At 44.8% G+C, this 19,376-nt stretch overlaps 1 protein-coding gene across 1 annotated transcript in view; it reads left to right on the plus strand.

Moving 5' to 3' along the window:
- Positions 1-19,376, plus strand: part of LOC138070224 (deleted in malignant brain tumors 1 protein) — a 37,746-nt gene that overhangs the window by 13,153 nt on the left and 5,217 nt on the right. The window contains exons 6-9 of the mRNA XM_068961369.1: positions 2,268-2,498; positions 15,663-15,974; positions 17,432-17,464; positions 18,007-18,182. Of these exons, the coding sequence (XP_068817470.1) occupies positions 2,268-2,498; positions 15,663-15,974; positions 17,432-17,464; positions 18,007-18,182 (752 nt within the window). The remainder of the gene's footprint in view (positions 1-2,267; positions 2,499-15,662; positions 15,975-17,431; positions 17,465-18,006; positions 18,183-19,376) is intronic.

Genomic DNA, 19,376 nt, shown 5'->3' on the forward strand with positions numbered 1-19,376 from the left:
GACACTAGTTCTTGACCCAGAATGGTGGCTCATGCTGCAGAGGCTGTGGGGGCCAGAGACAGGAAGGTCTGGGGGCAGGTGGGCCTGGGCAGAAGTGGCTCCTCCCCTGAGAGCACCCCTACCTGGGGCCCGGGATGCTGCCCCTGAATTCTGTGGCACTAACAAGACGCCCCCATCTTAGGGGGCCATATCTGCATGATCCCAAAGTGAAAGTGAAAGTCGCTCAGTCATGTTCGACTCTTTGCAACCCCATGAACTATATAGAGTCCATGAAATTCTCCAGGCGAGAATACTGGAGTGGGTAGCCTTTCCCTTCTCCAGGAGATCTTCCCAACCCAGGGATCGAACCCAGGTCTCCTGCATTGTGGGGGGATTCTTTACCAACTGAGCCACCAGAAAAGCCCAACAATACTGGAGTAGGTAGCCTATCCCTTCTCCAGAGGATCTTTGCGATCCAGGAATCACACTGGGGTCTCCTGCATTGCAGGCGGATTCTTTACCAACTGAGCTATCAGGGATGCCTATCAGGGATAGCATCATTCTTATCTCTGCTGTTTCCTTATTCCTAACCAGAATGATGTGTACACATTTATGAGCTATCATATTTTAAATAGCAACTATTTGATGAGAGATTAGAAGGGATGGTTTAAAAGCAAACTCATGTGTGTGATTAGGATGGTACCTGAGAAAAACATGGGCTTCCCTGGTGGCTCAGACAATAAAGAATCTTCCTGCAATTCAGGAGACCTGGGTTTGATCCCTGCATCAGGAAGGTCCCCTGGAGAAGGGAATGGCTACCCACTCCAGTAGTCTTGCGGGAGAATCCCACGGACAGAGGAGCGTGGCACAGTGTGTTGGCCACAACTGAGCGACTAACTCACTTCACTGAGAAAAATATGAAATTTCACTGTGCTTGTTTGAAATGTCCTCATGGCGACCTATTTTTCTTTTTTATCTCTATAGTTACTTCAACTCCTGGGGAAGAGTCACATGTTTACCAACCAATAGGTACTGTTTCCATTCTTATATTTTGTATCTGTTTTTCTAAGACTGGGGTCCTGCCATTAGTGGCCAATAGAAATGTAGCCAACATTATTTTCATAGTCCTGTATGGAGTAAAATCTGCTCATTAAAGGAAGGTGGGTGTTCCTCATGTAGGGACCTTTTCAGGGAGAACAAATAACCCACCTGCCCTCAGTCGTGGAAAGGCCTTACTAAGGCCCTGACCCACACAGGGCGCTGGTGGGTCCTTTTCAAAGAGGAAGCCCACCAACCAGCCCCAGACTCTGGGACTCGCAATCTGAGGATCGACTTCACCTGCTTTTAATTCAGGGCTCAGTGTCACTTGACCAAATCCTTTACCTTCTTGCGCAATGACACCGTCTCTTCTGCTACTTGTTCTCCTGACCTCTGACTTCCTCCATCATTCTCCAATGAATATAGTTTTCAAATTCAAGAAAAGTGAAAAGAATTTTGTCCTGAAAATGTCATAATATACTTTGAGAGATCAGGGCTAGAAAAGCAAAGTCTGAATCCTAAGCCTTCAGCTGAACTGTGTTTAGTTTTGAGAGAAACAACATGAGAAATGACACCCCAGAGAGGATGAAGGCTGGTTATTTTTCTTTCTTTATAATTTATTCACTTGGCCATATCATGCCTTACCTGTGGCGTGTGGGATCTAATTCCTAGACCAGGGATTGAACCCTGATCCCCTGCATTGGGAGCATGGAGTCTTAGCCCCCGGACCACCAGGGAAATTCCCAGAAGGTTATTTTTAGGTGTGTGTGTCTCCTTCAAGGGGGTTTCCTGATGACTCAGTGGTAAAGAATCTGCCTGAAGTGCAGGAGACTCAGGAGATGCAAATTCCACCCTCGGTCGAGAAGATCCCCTGGAGAAGGAACTGGCAACCCGCTCCAGTGTTCTTCCTGGGAAGTCCATGGACAGAGGAGCCTGGTGGGCTACAGTCTATGGGGTCACAAAGAGTCGGACGTGACTGAGCGTGCACGCATATGCATACTACGTCTGCTACAAAGCCAGCAAGGTCACTTGTGTTCCCATAAAGAAACTGCCCAGTGAGGAACGCACTGTAGAGTCTGTGCTAAATTTCAGATACAGAAAAGCAGTCCTTTTCTTTCTTCCGTGCATGTCATTCCCCGTGAATGTATGCAAAGCTCCCGCAAACTGGGGTGGATTCTCTAGCTGGAAAGCCCTCTCATTTGAGAAGGGAGGGAAGCTTCTCAAGCCGGCCGGGCTCTGGGCCCCTGTAGATCTGCCCGTGATGAGGCTGGCCAGTGGCAGGAGCAGGTGTGAGGGCCTCGTGGAGATCACCACCACGGCACCTGGGGGACAGTGTGTGACGACCCTGGGACCTGCCGGCCACCCAGGTGCTGTGCCGGCAGCTGGGCTGGCGGCCCCGAGGAGCAGTCTGTTTGGTGATGGCTTCGGCCCCATCTCCCTGGACCATGTGCTGTGCACGGGCGATAGGCCCACCTGGGCCGGTGCCGACACCTCGGCCTGTCTATCCACGACTGTGGACCCCATGAGGCTATGCCGGGGCCGTCTGTGCAGGTACCAGGCCTACCCTGAGACCTAGCCTCCTCCCCAAGCAGCAGAGCCTCATCTGCCAAGCAGGTCAGCCCCACAGGGTTTGGGGCTCCAGGGCAGGCAAACAACTTATGGGGAAGCTTGAGTCCCATCAGGGTCCCCCAAACACAAGGTCAAGGACCCTTCTCAATATTGTTCAGCAGGCCTCTGGGTCATTCCTAGCCTCTCTTCATTTGCTGATCTACCCAACGCTGAGTCAACACCCTTGAGTTCACTTTAGAGTCCAGTCTCTCCCATCTCCAAGGAATTGCCAGGTCCCCTCTGTCATCCACCCACTGGGGTAATTAATTGTACTTCCTGTGTCTTGAAATGATCTGTTGTGAGCTTTAAAGCTGACTTAGTAGTGCTGTGTTGGGAAATTCCATGAACAAAACCGGGTTCCTCTCACCTATGCCGCTTGTGAAAGCGTCAACGCTATTTCTTTTGGCCCCAATGATTTGAGATAGTTTCCCTTTCTTCTTTTGTTAATTCAGCCCAATTATGTACTATACGAGACTGCCAAAAAATGTAAAATAGAAGAGGAAATCAGATGAAATGCAAATACCCACTGCCCAGCTTCTCTTATTTTTATAGAGCAAGGACCAAAAAAATAGGATTTAGTTCATCCATCCATTTATTTAACAGATATTTACTGAGCACTTTGGGCTTCCCAGGTGGTGCTGGTGGTAAAGAATCTCCCTGCCAATGCAGCAGATGTAAGTGATGTGGGTTCGATCCCTGAACTGGGAAGATCCCCTGGAGAAGGGGATGGCAACCCATTCCAGTATTCTTGCCTGGAGAATTCCATGGATAGAGGAGCCTGGTGGGCTGCAGTCCATGGGGTCGCAAAGAGTCGAACGTGACTGAGCACATGGGCACTGAGCGCTTTATATTCACCAGACACGACTCAGGTGGATATAGTAACGAGAGCGGCAGACAGCCAACCTGCCTCGGGTGCTTACACTCCAGTGCGAGGCTTCAAGGTCACGTCTGTGTTTCAGCCATGATAGATCATTAACAAGAATAAATGAACACTGAATCAGGGCTCATAATCCCCTTTATTGTGTTAAACACCCACTTTCTCCTAACACTTAGACAACTTAGTACTGTGTCATAAGCTAGTTTGTTGGATGAAGATGAGAAACCAATGTTAGAAACCTAAAGTCAGGATTAGGAAGGTTCCTGTGTGTGCGTGCTCAGTTGCTTCAGTCATGTCCGACTCTTTTGCAACCCCATGGGCTGTAGCCCACCAGGCTTCTCTGTATATGGGATTCTCCAGGCAGGAATACTGGAGTGGGTTGCCGTCCCCTTCCCCAGGGGATCTTCCCGACCCAGGGATCAAAACTGTCCCCTGTATCTCCTGCTTTGCACGTGGATTCTTTAGCCACTGAACCACCCTGGAAGCCCAGGAAGGTTCTTAGTACTTTGCAATTCTAGGAAATGTTTTCTCTTCCCTGCATCCAGGAAACAGGCTTTCTGATCCATCCAGGGAGATCACACTGTTCCCACAACAATAAATGTTTGCTTCCCACTTTCTGCCGCATGCATCCCTGTCTCTGTTCCAGTCTCATCCCAGCAGGCTTTATCTTTGATGTCACATTTCAGGTCATTTTGTATCTAATTTGCATATCTGAGGTACAAATCTTTAAAATATTGGGTCATTCATAAAGTGCATTTAGGGTTTTCCATAAGCTTGAACCGGAAAACCCAAACGCATTTTGTGGCCAACCCAATAAAACAGTATCTTCTAAATTTCTTATACGTGGGTGGGATTTTTGTTTGGATTTTGTCTTATTTTGGTCTCTGGTTTGTTTTTATCATTTCAGCATCAGCCACAGAAATGATCACCTCACCTGGTAATTTTATTTTCTTGCTTGCTTGATATAAATCAGATATATATAGACTGCCTTGCATACGGTTAGGGTTAAAGGTTATACCTCATATGAAGATAAACATCAAGCTCAAATCAAACTAACATAAAGTACTCATATATTTCTTGAGTAATGTAGGAGTGAATTGGACAGATACTGATTATATGCCTTCGGTACGTAAGGCACTGTGTTCAACGTGCTTCTCAGTCCTTGGTGCCACAGTAGAGAAGTCAGGAGCTTTGTTCGTATTCACAACAGTGTTCACACATTTGGAAATTCAGTGAGTTAATTTTTAACTCACAGGGCTTCAGGCATCTCAGGCAAAAAAATATACCTCTAATCTGCATTTTCAGGAAATAATCGAGTCCCACATCTCCCATGAGTATAGCACACCAATCCAGTGACAGGCGAATCTGTTAAAAGCATTTACGGGACTTCCCTGGTGGTCCAGTGGTTAAGACTCTGCGCTTCTGCTGTAGTAGACGAGGATTCCATCCCTGGTCCAGGAACTAAGATCCCACTTGCTGTGCAGTCAAAAAAGAAAAAAGCATTTGCGTGGCTAAATAGTTGAAAGTGAAAGTGAAAGTCATTCAGTCGTGTCCGACTCTTTGCGACCCCATGGACTACACAGTCCATGCAGTTCTCCAGGCCAGAATACTGGAGTGGGTAGCCTTTCCCTTCTCCAGGGGATCTTCCCAACCCAAGGATGGAACCCAGGTCCTGCACTGCAGGCAGATTCTTTACCAGCTGAGCCACAAGGGAAGCCCAACAATACTGAAGTGGGTAGCCTTTCCCTTCTTCAGGGGATCTTCCTGACCCAGGGATCAAACCCAGGTCTCCCACATTGTAGGTGGATTTTTTACCAGCTGAGCCACAAGGGAAGCCCATAATAAGTTGGGGAAATATAATACCCCTCTCTTGAGGATTCAGTCTATTAAAATGTTAAAGCTCTGACAAGCCCTACCATAAGGGATCTTCTTTAAATTTGGCTGTATCCAACGTTTCTCAAACTTCTTTGACTGCTGAGATCTTCCAGGTTTGAGTAGAAATGCAGCATTATAGAATTTGGAGCCAGAGAACCTGGGATTATGGTCTGGCTTCAGCCTTAAACCTTTGGGTGACAACTGGGCAAGTCCCCTTCCCTCTCAGAGCCTCTGTTTCATCACCTGCAGAATGGGAGGGTGGCATTTGTCCGAGGATTGGGCGGCACACTCCTGGGCAAGCTCTTGGTGATGGGAGCTTGCTGTTGCATCCCTGAGGGATATGTGTGCTGCCACCTCCTGGGACCTGCCTGGTTCTCTAGGTGAGCAACTCACGTGTCCTTTTGTAAACTTCCTCTTGTGGACACTGGGGATCATCTTAGGACCTGAGTTGATCAATATACAACCAAGCAAGTTGGAGAAATACCATCTCAACCCAAGTCAATTCAACCCAAATATTCTCTGAACTGTAAACAGTTATGTAAGTAGCTCACGATTCCTATTTTTAAAGTCTCGGAGCCCTCGGCCAAACTTGATAGAAATGGACAGTCTATGGAAAATCAGAATGTGAAACAGATATGTCTCCTTGTTGGATCTACGAGAATCAGCTACCAGATCTCTCAGGGAAGGACAAATTCAATATGACATCATCACAGTGTAACATCTTTACAAGAGTTGGAAGAAATCTTAGAGATTGTTCAGACCTGAAGTTACAAAGATGCAGCTGGCAGACCAGTTTTGACCTGTGGATGGGTTTTATTTCAGACAACAGAGTTTTGCCTATGCAAAGTTTCATTCTTTTTAATACCACATTTTAAAAGTAGGAGATTTCATATAAAAGTCCAGATTTCAAGCTTTGATGGGAAAGCCAGAGGCTGGGAAATACAAGTGTGAATTTTCACAGGGCACCGATTGTCCAGGGCAGAGAGGGGACCGGTTTCCCTTTATGGGCACGTGCTGTCTGTCTAGTTTCCTCCTGGCCCGTGCCAATTGTTTCTGGACCTGGAGTCATCTCCACTTGGATGCTTGGTGCCTCTCAAATTTTAATGTGTCTATAAATCACCTGGAGATCTTGTTAAGATGCAGATTTCAATTCAGTTCCTTGAGCGAGAGTGAGGGGTGGGGTGGGGTTTTAAATGTCTGCCTTTCTCACAGGATGGTACAGATGCTGCTGGTCCATGGACTCTGTTTTTCAGATGCATCCTCTGAAGTTTCGAGATGCAAAGGAACTTGTCCAAAGTCACATGCCTGTTTACACACAGAGAAGAGACTAGAACCCAAATCTCCTGGGTCCCAGACCCAAGTATCTCCTCTCCCACTATTTATTTCCCTTAGCTTAATGGAAAGGAGGACAGGAGAATCAAATAGTAACAGAGCATAATCAAATATGATATAATTTGTAAGCAGGGTCATTCTTTTAAAAATTTTACCAATGAACGTGATTGAAAAGAATGGTATTTAATTACAGTTTTCTATAAATTGTGCTTGTTTTGACAGTTCCTGCCTCAGTTTCAGCCACAGATTTGGTCCTTACGACTGGTAACAAGTTTTCTGCTGATTTGTCCTCTTACTAATGTTAAGAGATATTGATGTGTTGAAATTCTACCTAAAGAGTACTCTTGGCCCAGGGATCACTTGGCTGAATTAATCCCTTGGAAAATAGACTAGAATCCAGAAATAGACAAATACACAGCGAAGATGAGGTCCCAACATTCAAGGAAAGCGGTTGCATACACTTGGGAGTAATCCACAGAGTCAGCAGTTCATACTTCCTACACACACATTAACAATTGGCTCTCTGGTCTCCCCGCTGACCATGTATTATGAGAGACAACAGATTAGGGAGGGGGTGCAGAGACTGGGAGGGGGAGACCTCATAGAAGAGCCGCAGTGGTAAGGGCAGGAAATGCTAACAGACAGCCACAGAAGGGTTCAGAAAATCAGTGTCACCAGCCTTTCTAAATATCACAACATGAAGCAAAAATACCCACTAAAGTCAATGTCCTTTGAGATACCTCCTTAATACAACCTTGAACAGCAAGGGTTTCTTCTTAATGAGCCTGAATCATGCAATTTAAAATATGACCAATATCTTCTATTTAAGAGGACAGGGAGACTTGTTTCCTTTCAGGAGAGTTTTAATTGATAACAGCTCATGTGCGGTTTTTATTTTTGCCATCCAAAAAAAAAATTATTGAAGGATAGTTGATTTACAGGTTTACTTACAGTGTTAATTTCTGCTGTACAGCTAGTAACTCAGTTACATACATATAAACATATTTTTATATTCTTTTCCATTATAGTTTATCACAGGATAGTTCCCTGTGCTATACAGCAGGACCTTGTTGTTGATCCATCCCATATATCACAGTTTGTATCTACTCATACCATCCCTCTTGCCATTTTGCCAGAGGCTCCGATATTCTAATGAACAGAAGATCTGTATTTAAGAGACAGAGAAGTGTACAGTTTCTCTTGAAGAGATAGGATAAGTGATAAGCTTTAATTAGGAAGACAACAAAATAGGAAAAAATTAACACAGAATACAACAGATAATTAGATTTTGGTACTAAAATGGCAATAGGTGTCAATTATCATTGAATAGAAAAGATTTAAAACCGCCTAATAAACATTTAACTTCAGAGCAATGCCTGATAACAGAGAAATGACTGCAGTGTGTATTTCCACTTTGGTTGACTGTTGTGTGTGTACAAACAGCAGTTCAGGGGACACACCACTCATGTATTTTTAATTGAGGTACTTAAACTTTTATTCAAGAGCATGGGAAACAATTAGTTCTCACACTTAAATTTTTCCAATAGCAAAGCCTGGTTAATGAGATAATAGCAAAGGCAGAATTGTGTATATTAGAAAAAGATTAAGAACTTTCTGATCCACTGACTAACTTTGCTGTTTGTGTTTCATATTCAGGCATCATTCCGACTTCAGCAGAAGTGACTCCTTCACCTGGTAATGCCCTCTGCCCACTGCAAATGTAAATGGATGAGACAGCAAGGTTGCCTCTGTCATGCCACCAGGGCCAAGACTAGGACAGCTCTGGGGGAGGTGTATCATCAGGTTGTTGTTGTCTTTTGAGCAGAGTGCCTCGTCTGGGCCAGACCCTGCAGCAGGCCTGGGGACTCAAGGGGTCAGGAAGGCAGAGAGGGGATCTCCCTGGCCAGGTCAGCTCATCGGCTGCAGGTTCTCATAGCACCACACAGCTCTCCATAGCACTTGTCACAAGTGCAGTTTTGTAGAGCAGGAGCCATACCTAGTTTCGTTGATTGCCCCACTCCAGCATTTAGCACAGTGCCTATCAGAATAGATAAATGAATCAAGACTTACTGATTAAATAAATGATGTCTGTGGTTTCTGTAGGCTTCCCCAAAGGCTCAGTGGGTTAAAAAAAAAAAAAAATTGACCTGCAATGCAGGAAACTCAGCTGTGATCCCTGGGTTGGGAAGATCCCCTGGAGTAGGAAATGGCAACTCACTCCAATGTTCTTGCCTGGAAAATTCCATGGACTGAGGGCCTGGCAGAATACAGTCCATGGGGTCACAAGAGTCGGGCGTGACTGAGCACGCACGCATGCACGCACGGTTTCTGTGCTCCAGGGACAGAGAGAAGAAAATTAACTATCATACAACTATTTTTTGCCATTTGGCAAGTTTTAATCAATTGTCTTTTCTTATCTCCAGCATCTCTGAGTATTGCTGTAACCACCTCGACAGGTATTAATTTTGATGTTATTTCAGGCTTCATCTGTCTTATAAATTATTCTCTTATAAATTACTTGCTTATAAATTATTTGATTTTCCAGGGAGCTCATTAAATAACTGTTTATGTCCTGATAAATTCTTTGAAAGTTTTAAAATATGTTTATGATAAATTCTTTGAAAGCTTTAAAATATGTTTACACTGACCTGACTCAAAAAAGGCCACACTAACTGCCTGGGCCAAGGGGGAAATTAGTCCAGCCAATTCAGCCAAACACAAACAGTGGATCATTCGCTGGGCTGACTGGTGGTCGAATGTCAACTGTCCATGAAGGAACCTTCTCCTGAACACCAGCCAGAAGGTAGGTGTTGTCAGGCTGGTGGCGAGTCAGACCACGGCTTTTACTGATCCTTCTGAATCAGCATTGAGTGAAGATGGCCACGTGCCAAGGTAGTGAGGGATGCAGAATTGACCAGGCTAACAAATAGCTCTCCTCTAGGATGTTGTTAGACTTTGAGTGATGCCATTATCTGAGCCGTGACTGTGTAACTTTGGTTTTTTCCCTCCCTCCTTCCTCCTCTTTCTTATTTTTTAAATTATGAAAGTATGATAACACATTTACAGGAGACTTGGAAAGTACAGGACAAAGTTACATATAGTTCTGCTATATATTACAATTATTTTTAAGTAGATAAGTTAAGAGTTTTAGTTGGAACTTGAATATCAAACTCTCAAAAACTAATAGAATGAATATACAGAAAACCAGAAGGAAAAGAGCCATGAAGCAATTCAGCATAATTAAGATTTATACAATTTTCACACAAATAGGATAGAAATTCTATTCAAGGGGCCACAGACTGTAAACTTAGAAAACACTAGAACATATCCCGGAACACAAAACGAGGTGCAAAAATTTCATGGTCTGAAGGTAACGAACTCATATGGAGTCTGCTCTGTTATCACTGTGAAATAATGTTAGAAACCAGAATCAAAAGAGATTTGAAAATAACCCATATATTTTCACCCATGTGACTTTGGACTTAATAATTTGACAAATATTTCTTTGGGTGGAGGACAATAAAGAAGATGCTCTACACTACTCCAGGTGTTGAAGTAATTAGAACATGAAGCGTCAGAGTCAGAACCAAAATATGGTCTTTATTACTGATATAGCTAAGAGATGTATGAGACAAATGGACTTTTTATACTCCTCCTCACCCTCAGTCTAGATCTTGAGACAGCCTACCTAGGGAAAGTTCCAGTCTGCAGAGGTCTCCCACTCATTTAAGGGGAGGCAGGGAAAAGCAAGTCCCCCATCTATGGAATCTTTGTTAGATGAACACTGTACAGTGGAGAAGCTTGGACCATTGGTTGTTGCCCTCTGAACAGGTAGCCTCCAAGGGGAGAAGGGAAGGGTCACGAAGAGGAGACCCAGGGGATAGAGGGGTGGCCTGGGGCAGTAGAGGATTTGGAGATGCCCTGCTATAGCTCCTGTCTAGACAGTAGGCAGACAAGCCAAGCCAGTCATACTGATCTTCGCTGGCCATTTTTACGTCTTCTGTATCTTATAGAAACAGGCATGCCTGGTATGGCTGTCTTATGGCTGCCTTGTTCTTTTTGTTCATCTGCAGCTTTGTTGCCAGCCAGTGTGACCTCCCCACCAGGTAAAACACTCTGCAGTGTCCCATAAGTGTCTCTTCTTGGAGTTCCATTTATCAGACTAGGCTGTCGCACAGATATTTTGTACCCAACACAGCTTCAATAAAAACAGAAACCCAGGAGTCTTCTCCACTGGTATATAAGTTTCTTTACCTCTTATTCTACAGATCTCTCTTCAACCTCAGCAGATATGACCTCTCCATCTGGTAAATGCTCTCTCTGGTGTTTAAATGAACCAGTCTAGCTTCTTACTTCTGTCGTATTTAGAAAACAAGCCCACTTAACGACCATTTTGGCCACAAAGCAAGCCCCAATGAAAAGACACACGAAGTATCTTTTTTCTCCTTGCTAAGTGTCCTGTTCTCTTTGTTCATGCGCAGATGTGTTCTCAGCCTCAGCAGAAGTGGACACCCCCTCTGGTAATGTTTTCTGCCTGTCACATTTCCTAAGTTCAGACTCCCCTCTTTCTGTTTAAGAAGTGAACATACACATTGAATATTTTGTCTACAGAATAAGCCCCAGTGTAAACAGAAGTCCCAGCCTCCTTTGCACAGAAATTAAGCTTCATGTTCTCGTTCACGCACACAGAAGTGGTCCCTCCACCAGGGAATACATTCTGCTTGTCACAGTGGTCTTAATTGGATATGCCCAAGAGGGCTGGGGGTCCACACCTCCGCCTGCTGCGTGGTCAGGTTATGATTCAGGCGATGCTTTGACCCCTCACCCAGACACACCCACTAGGGGATGGGCTGTGATAGTGTTGGTTTTATCCGCTCACCACTTCCCTGGTGGCTCAGGGAGTGTCTGCCTAAAATGCCTGGAGAACCCGCTTCAATCCCTGGGTGGGGAAGATCTCCTGGAGAAGGAAATGGCACCCTACTCCAGTATTCTTGCCTGGAAAATCCCATGGACGGAGGAGCCTGGTGGGCTACAGTCCATGGGGTCGCAGAGTCAGACATGACTGAGCTTTTCACTTTCACGTTCTTCTGTTTTCAACCACGCTGTTTTTGAAAAAAATCATCCCATCTCTTTTTCACTAATACTGGAGTTTGATCCTTCTTTGTTTGCAGATATGACTCCCACTCCAAGCGAAGCTCCTTCTTCACCAGGTATCTCTCTGCTCTTTGTAGTAGCTCTGTGAGTGGCTTTCTGGACGAATCCAGCCAAAAAGAGACGCTTCCTTTTTCCCTAACAGAGGTGGGGAGAGAGGACAGGAGAGGCTGGGGAAGCTCCAAGCCACTCACCACCACCACCCCCGTCCCCGCATTCCTGATTCACCTTGTGGAGCCAGAGTGAATGCAACTCCCACATCCTATGCCCTGAAAGGCGGAGGGGTGTCGGAAGAGTGTACTTTGGGGTCTCTCAGGTTTGAATTGTGAGTGATCCAGGCATGTGTACAGGGCCTTCCAGGTGGCGCTAGTGGTAAAGAACCTGCTTGCTGATACAGCAGAATTCGATCCCTGGGTGGGGATGACCCCCTGGAGGAGTGCATGGCATCCCACTCTAGTATTCTTGCCTGGAGAATTCTATGGACGGAGGGGCCTGGTGGGCTACAGTCCATAGGGTTGCAAAGAGTTGGACACGACTGAAGTGGCTTATCACACACATGCACTCACAGACAGGTGTATAAGCTGAGTCTCCACATCCTCATCCGTAAAATAGTGATAATACTTAGCTGGCATGTTTATGGTAAGAATTAGAGTCGTAAATTATGACACATTGTAAATGCTCATAATGGGAATTGTTGTTAACCTACCTTGTTAAAGACCAACTTCACATATACTGTTTCACCCCCTGCAAGCACAAGTCCACAAGATAAATACGCAGAGTGGATTCTATTATATACAGCTTAAAACAGTCTTATTTTTTTTTAATTGTGGTCTACAGCATAAAATTTCAATGAAGTCAAATGTTAATGCTTTCTTTTCACTGGAAAAAATTTTTTTGGCAGCCACAGATCTGGTTTCAACAGAATCGACATCATCACCTGGTAACAATCATATGCCTGTTGCTAAATTAATCCTTAGTTTTATAGTAGTTTATATAACCAAATGCTGTCATAAAGCCCATTGCGACTCTTCCTACCTTGCTTCCTTCTGAGTACTTTCATATGGGATTTTAATATTAGATATGGTCTCTCTCATCTAAAAATATTTCTGGAATCTTACTTGATTTTCATTTCATTTTCACCCCTTGTGAAAATCTAATGTTTTGAATTCTTCCTTTCAAAACTGCAGTGCATTTATAAAATTTTTCTGATAATTGAATAAACTGTTTGATAACTATCGGTTAAGACTCCATGCTTCCGATGCACGGAGCACAGGTTCAATCCCTGATCAGGGAAATAAGATCCCACATGCTGCACAGCACGGCCAAAAAAATTTTAAAGTAAATCAATAATTTAATTTTTGGAAAATAAACAGCACACAACACTACTTGTTACATTTTGATGCAACTTAATGGCCAAAAAAAATAAAATAAAACCTAATGAACAGTATTTTGGCACTCAAACTAAAGTAAAAACTTTTAAAAAAGCATTAGGGTCTAAACTTAGAAAAAACATTTGTTTCATTTTCAGCTTTGAATATAAATATGTGACTTTGAGGATATGCATATTTTTAAGCTTATTTTTTCTTTTTTACAGTGTCAGTTTCAGTTGATGAGGAAATGACCCTGTTACCTGGTAATTTTTGTTTGTTTCTAAGCACTAAAACTATCATATCATTATTAATACTGTTATTCCCTTTTCATTGAAATTTCCTACCCTTTACAGAAAACTTTATAGCTTTTAGGTGTGTATGTGCTGGTACAAATGTGTGCACACACATACATTTTGTAGGTTAGAAGCTTCGATTCACCTCTCAAGACCTCCCTCAGAAGATGTTTGCCTTTATTCATAGTTTGAACAAGAATTGTTATCTTGCTTCCAGTATCTCAGCAACAAACCGGATGAGGAGAGCAACTATCCTGGACCAGGGCATTTCAGTCACAGAGAAGCAGATGCCAGAGATGTTTATTAACAGTCACTGAGCATCTTCTATGTGCTGAGCAGAGCAGAAAATTGAAAAATAGTCACTAGCAACCAATTTATATGAAGGCAAATCATTTTATACACATTAGTGGGTGTAGCACCACCAACATAATACAGGTTTTCTTTTTAAATTAGTTCTACTTTTTAAATCACCTTTTTTGAAGTATAATTATGTACAGTAAATTGCACACATCTGTGAGTTTTGTCTAATATATACAACTGTGTAAGCACCACCACAATCAAGATCTAGAGCATTCTGGGACTTCAGTGGGGTGTGTGTGCGCATAGTCACTCGGTCATGTCCCTCAGCTGTGTTCAGTGGTGGTTCAGTGATTAAGGGTCCATGCTTCCAAGGCAGGGGGCACAGTTCAATCCCTGATCAGGGAACTAAGATCCCACATGCCTCAGGACAAGGCAAAAAATTTTTTTTAATTAAATTAAAAAAAGAGAGATCTAGAGTATTTCCACACCCCCCCCCCCAGAATCTTCCCCGGAGAAGGCAATGGCACCCCACTCCAGTTCTCTTGCCTGGAGAACCCCATGGATGGAGGAGCCTGGTAGGCTACAGTCCATGGGGTCGCTAGGAGTCGGACACGACTGAGTGACTTCACTTTCACTTTTCACTTCCATGCACTGGAGAAGGAAATGGCAACCCACTCCAGTACTCTTGCCTGGAGAATCCCAGGGACGGGGGCGCCTGGTGGGCTGCGGTCTGTGGGGTCGCACAGAATCGGACACGACTGAAGCGACTCAGCAGCAGCAGAATGTTCCCATATGCCCATTTACAGTAAATCCTTTCCACTTCCCCCAGGCCAACTGATCTGTTTTCTGTTGCTATAAATTAGATGTGGTTTTCTAGACTCTCATATAAGTGAAATCAAAGCATATCCACTTTTGTGTCTGACTTCTCAACCTTGCTTAACAAATTTTAAAGAAATATTTATTTGGCTGCAATGGGTCTTCGTTGTGGTGTTCGGGATCTAGTTCCCTGACCAGATATCAAACCCAGGCTCCCTACATTGGGAGCTTGGAGTCAGCCACTGGACCACCAGGGAGGTCCCAACAAATTGTTTTAAATATTTGCCCCAGGTGGTTCCATATGTTGGTAATTTGTTCTTTTTTTCATTTTTATTGTTTCTGCCTAGTAATAATGTTGCATTGTGTGGGCATACCACAATTATTTGTGGACATGCATACCACAATTTATTTGTCCATTCTTCCGTGGAGGACATTTGAATGTTTCCAGGTTTTGTGTATTGCTGAGAATTTTGGTATTTATCTATCTTTCTCTGGTCATGTGTTTTCTTTATCTTGAGTAAATATCTAGGAATGGAATAACTACATTACATAGTATAGAGGTTTTCATTGAGGTATAATCTATACCTCAATAAACATTAACATATTAACACAATTAACATTAATATATTTACATATAACATATCAACATAATTAACATAGTAACATAATATTAACATAACATAAACAATAAACATTAGTTTCAGGTGTACAATATAATGATATAAAATTTCTGTATACTGGGATGATTACCACAGTAATTTGAGTTAACATCCATCACCAAACATAGCTACAAAAATTTTTTCTTAAGATGAAGATTTGCAAGTTCTCGCTTAGCAACTTTCAAATACATAATAGTCTTATTAACTGTAATAGTCACCATGCTGAACATCACTCCCCAGGAGTTATTTTAAAATTGAAAATCTGTATCCATGATAGTTCTTACAGTTCTTACAATGTGACTCATTCATTAAGAGATGCTTCACTGGATAGACGTGATGAGTTAGTGCCTCTTGCCTTCCGCAGACCTGCCCCTGCGCCTGGTGGGCGGGCGCGGCCTCTGCGAGGGCCGGGTGGAGGTCCGACACGAGGGCGTGTGGGGCACGGTGTGCGACGACCACTGGAGCATCAGGGACGCCCGCGTGGTGTGCCGCGTCCTGGGCTGCGGGCGCGCGCTGGGCGCCCTGGGGCGCAGCCGCTTCGGCCCGGGCTCGGGCCCCATCCTGCTGGACGACGTGCGCTGTGCGGGCACCGAGGATGCGCTGGGCCGCTGCGCCCACGCGGGCTGGGCGCGCCACAACTGCCAGCACTGGGAGGACGCGAGCGTGGTCTGCGCAGGTACCCGGGCTCCCCTGCCACGCCAGGCCCTCCCCGGGGTCTTCCTAAGGCTCCACCCTTTCTTTCCTCTCCAAGCATCCCTAAGGTCAGAATTCACCAGCCCGAGGAATGTCAGGTGGGCCATGGCCGCAGAGTCTAGGATAAAAGAGCGTATTTTATTACATAGCCATGGTGGTAAATGTTTTAAACAGACAGAGGTGGCACTTTATTAGCCAGTTTTTTCTAATTCCGGTTCAGCGCAGTATTTGTCCCGAAATATAGCTAAAAGTTTATGAGGCCAAAGAAAGAAGTGACAGCTTTAAAAAAATGATTAAAAAATAAAGAATTTGTCTGTTGTCCCCTTTTCAACCTCTGATAAGGGCACAGTCCTAGGTGGAGTCCCTTCTCCACCTTGACCTAGCCCTTGGAAGTCAGAACCCTGCACTGTCCTGGGTTCCCCTTGGTCCCTTTCATCCAAGATTCAGCGAATAGTTTTTGTCACCAGCATTTGTCTTGGCATTTGACTTCCATGGGCAGACCTTCTGTGTGGAATCATCCTCCCCTATATTTGTCCTTAATTTATCCACTAAATCTCACAGAGTGATGGAATTCTAAGGTTTGGTGAACAAGGTTAGCTCACTTTGGCTCTTCCATTCCACTTTTTTGTAGGTGATCAAAGGCATCCTTGCTGTTCCTTATGCCTTTATGTGGGAACTTCTCTTGTTTTGCATAGAAACGGGGCCCAAATAGGCTATCCGAGCCCCCTTGAGACAGTTAATCCCACAGGGAGCCATGTGGTGTGAGTCAGCCTTGGGGCTGAGGGGTCCTTTTTCTCTAGATCCTCAGGTTTACTGTCTGTTCACAGTTCCAGCCATTCCTCATGCTGTTGGGGGGCCCCCTGTAAATGGTAATTTACCTTCTATTCTCAGATTATACACCAAAGGGTTTCTTTTTCATTAGGTTCAGCAGCCAAAGGACCAATGGTCTGGGGCTGACAGCGTTTGAAGGGCTGAGGGCATCTGGCCAGCCGTACTTCCTTCTGGGTCCTGGCCCTGGGTTTCTGTCTTGCTTTGCTTCTGGGAGGGGAGGGCTTGATAGCCATGAAGTGTGCATTTCCCAGCCTGAGCTACCACGCACGCCTTGTGCATGGGAAGGGACGCCAGCCAGGGTTCAACCATGCGATGAGTTTTATAACCTGCAAAGCTCTGTGTTTACTAGTCTCTCTCTCCAACAAATCTTGGTGTTGATGACACCACTCTCAACACTACTTTATCCATGCCAGAATCCCTCCCTCTATCAGGAGGCCCTGGGCCCTCTCCTTTGCATCGCCTTGGAGTATTTCCAGGCCTTTGCTTCAGCTCTAATAGGTGAATCCAATGAGCCCCTTCCCTGCGGTTCATGTCCACTGCTGGCTCTGTTGTCCCCGTCCAGTGCTTCTGCACAGCTGACCTTTGCTTTTTTTCGCCCCCTCTCACCAGGTGCGGCTGACTCTGTGGTACCCAAGGACAACGGTAAAGTCTTCTTCCCTCCTAGGGTGTGAGACTCCAAAAGGGGGAGCTAAGAGACCCATTGTCTGTGGAAGAATGAACAGACTGTGTGAGGGGACCAGCTTCTGTGTCTCCCCTGAGATCTCTTGTATCTCCATCCTCTTGCTGGGCTTTAGGAGGCTGGGGAGGAAGTCCCTTTCCAACCCCTCCCTTGGCTTCCATTCCCTTTTTCTAACTTAACCCTCATACAAAGGGTCAGATGCATGTTCAGGCTTAGATGTTCTTACCATATGAGATGAGCTGTCCTTTAAATCCTTAGAAGAGGCTCTGACTCTGGGACATGTTCTGTGGGTAGGACCCTGATATGACATGACTTTTGGAAAGAAGGGGAAATATAAAGTCAATGAAAGTCAAGTTGAGGGTAGAGGGTGATGAGAGCCAAACCAGCCCCAACCCAGGGCACTGTCCATGGTACTTTTATAAACAACTCACACCCCTGAGTGCACTATATGTCCAGTGCTTCAGGTTCTCTTTGTAACTTTCTCCCCATCCTCCACCTTCTGCAGCCCAGCTCTCCTGCTGGCCTCACCTTTTCCAAGTCATCATTGACCGAGGCTACCTCCGGAGGCTGGGCTACTCGTCCTGGGACATCCATTTAAATGATGAGCTGTGTCGCCCCCGAGTCACAGGGCGCTACCTGATCTTCAGTGTTCCCTATGGCCACTGTGGCACCGTCAGACAGGTATGAAACTGACAAGGTGGGTGGTACCCTTCTGTGGATGGAGGCCAAAAAGAGAGGCTTAGGAGAATCGACCACCTGTTAAAAACCTGAATAGGGACAGAGGAAAGGCACAACCATGACTTTGGTTCTGAGTTCCATGAGACCTGGAGCAACTCATTAATTTGTCTAAAACTGCCCTTCCTTTTTGAAGAAGGCAATGGCACCCCACTCCAGTACTCTTGTCTGGAAAATCCTATGGACGGAGGAGCCTGGTGGGCTGCAGTCCATGGGGTCGCTAAGAGTCGGGCACGACTGAGCGACTTCCCTTTCACTTTTCACTTTCATGCATTGGAGAAGGAAATGGCAACCCATTCCAGTATTCTTGCCTGGAGAATCCCAGGGACAGAGGAGCCTAATGGGCTGCTGTCTGTGGGGTCGCACAGAGTCGGAGATGACTGAAGTGACTTAGCAGCAGCAGCAGCAGCAGCCCTTCCTTTTGGGAATTTGGAATACATAGTGACAAGTACAGAGTGCTGATGGGCTGATGGGTGGATGGACGGACGGAACGACGGATGGATGCATAGATGGATGCTATTCTCTAAGCTGCAAAGCCAAAGCGTTTTGTTACCACATGCTTTTTTATTTAGCAATAGTGCCCACCTACCATGTGCAAGCTATAGTGCTGGGCTTGGGGAAGACAGGCTGAGTGCCGTGTTTCTAACCAGGTTTCCCAAAGTAGGAAGTAAATATTAAGATATTTATGTATAATGAAATGAATATGTTTATTTCATTTTGTTTAACCACCTACCTATTTCACAAACCAGTATCATTGAAATTAAGGAAACGAGTATACCAAAGATACAGGAAGAGTGTATAACCAGAATTTCATGTTCATAGGCACATTTAATAATGTAACAAGTTACAAAGCAAGATCCCTATGCTATTCATGTATTCTTTCACATCCCTGTTTAGACACATGCCCCCAAAAAGAGCACCCCAAACACTTGACATTGTTGGAGGCTGAATGCGTTCAAGCAGTCTGCATGGCGCTAAATAACTACTTTGAGTCTATACGTCACATTGCATCTATTTGTGCAGACTGTGATCATTCTTATCCTCTTTGTTCTAGAAATTCTAATTTTTACCTCAGAGGTTTCTTCCCCAGCAGTCTGCTGAAAGCTCCCCAGTGTCTGGGAGATGAGCAGGCCCTGGACA

This window comes from Capricornis sumatraensis, chromosome 23, assembly GCF_032405125.1.
Source record: "Capricornis sumatraensis isolate serow.1 chromosome 23, serow.2, whole genome shotgun sequence".
Lineage (NCBI taxonomy): Eukaryota > Metazoa > Chordata > Mammalia > Artiodactyla > Bovidae > Capricornis > Capricornis sumatraensis.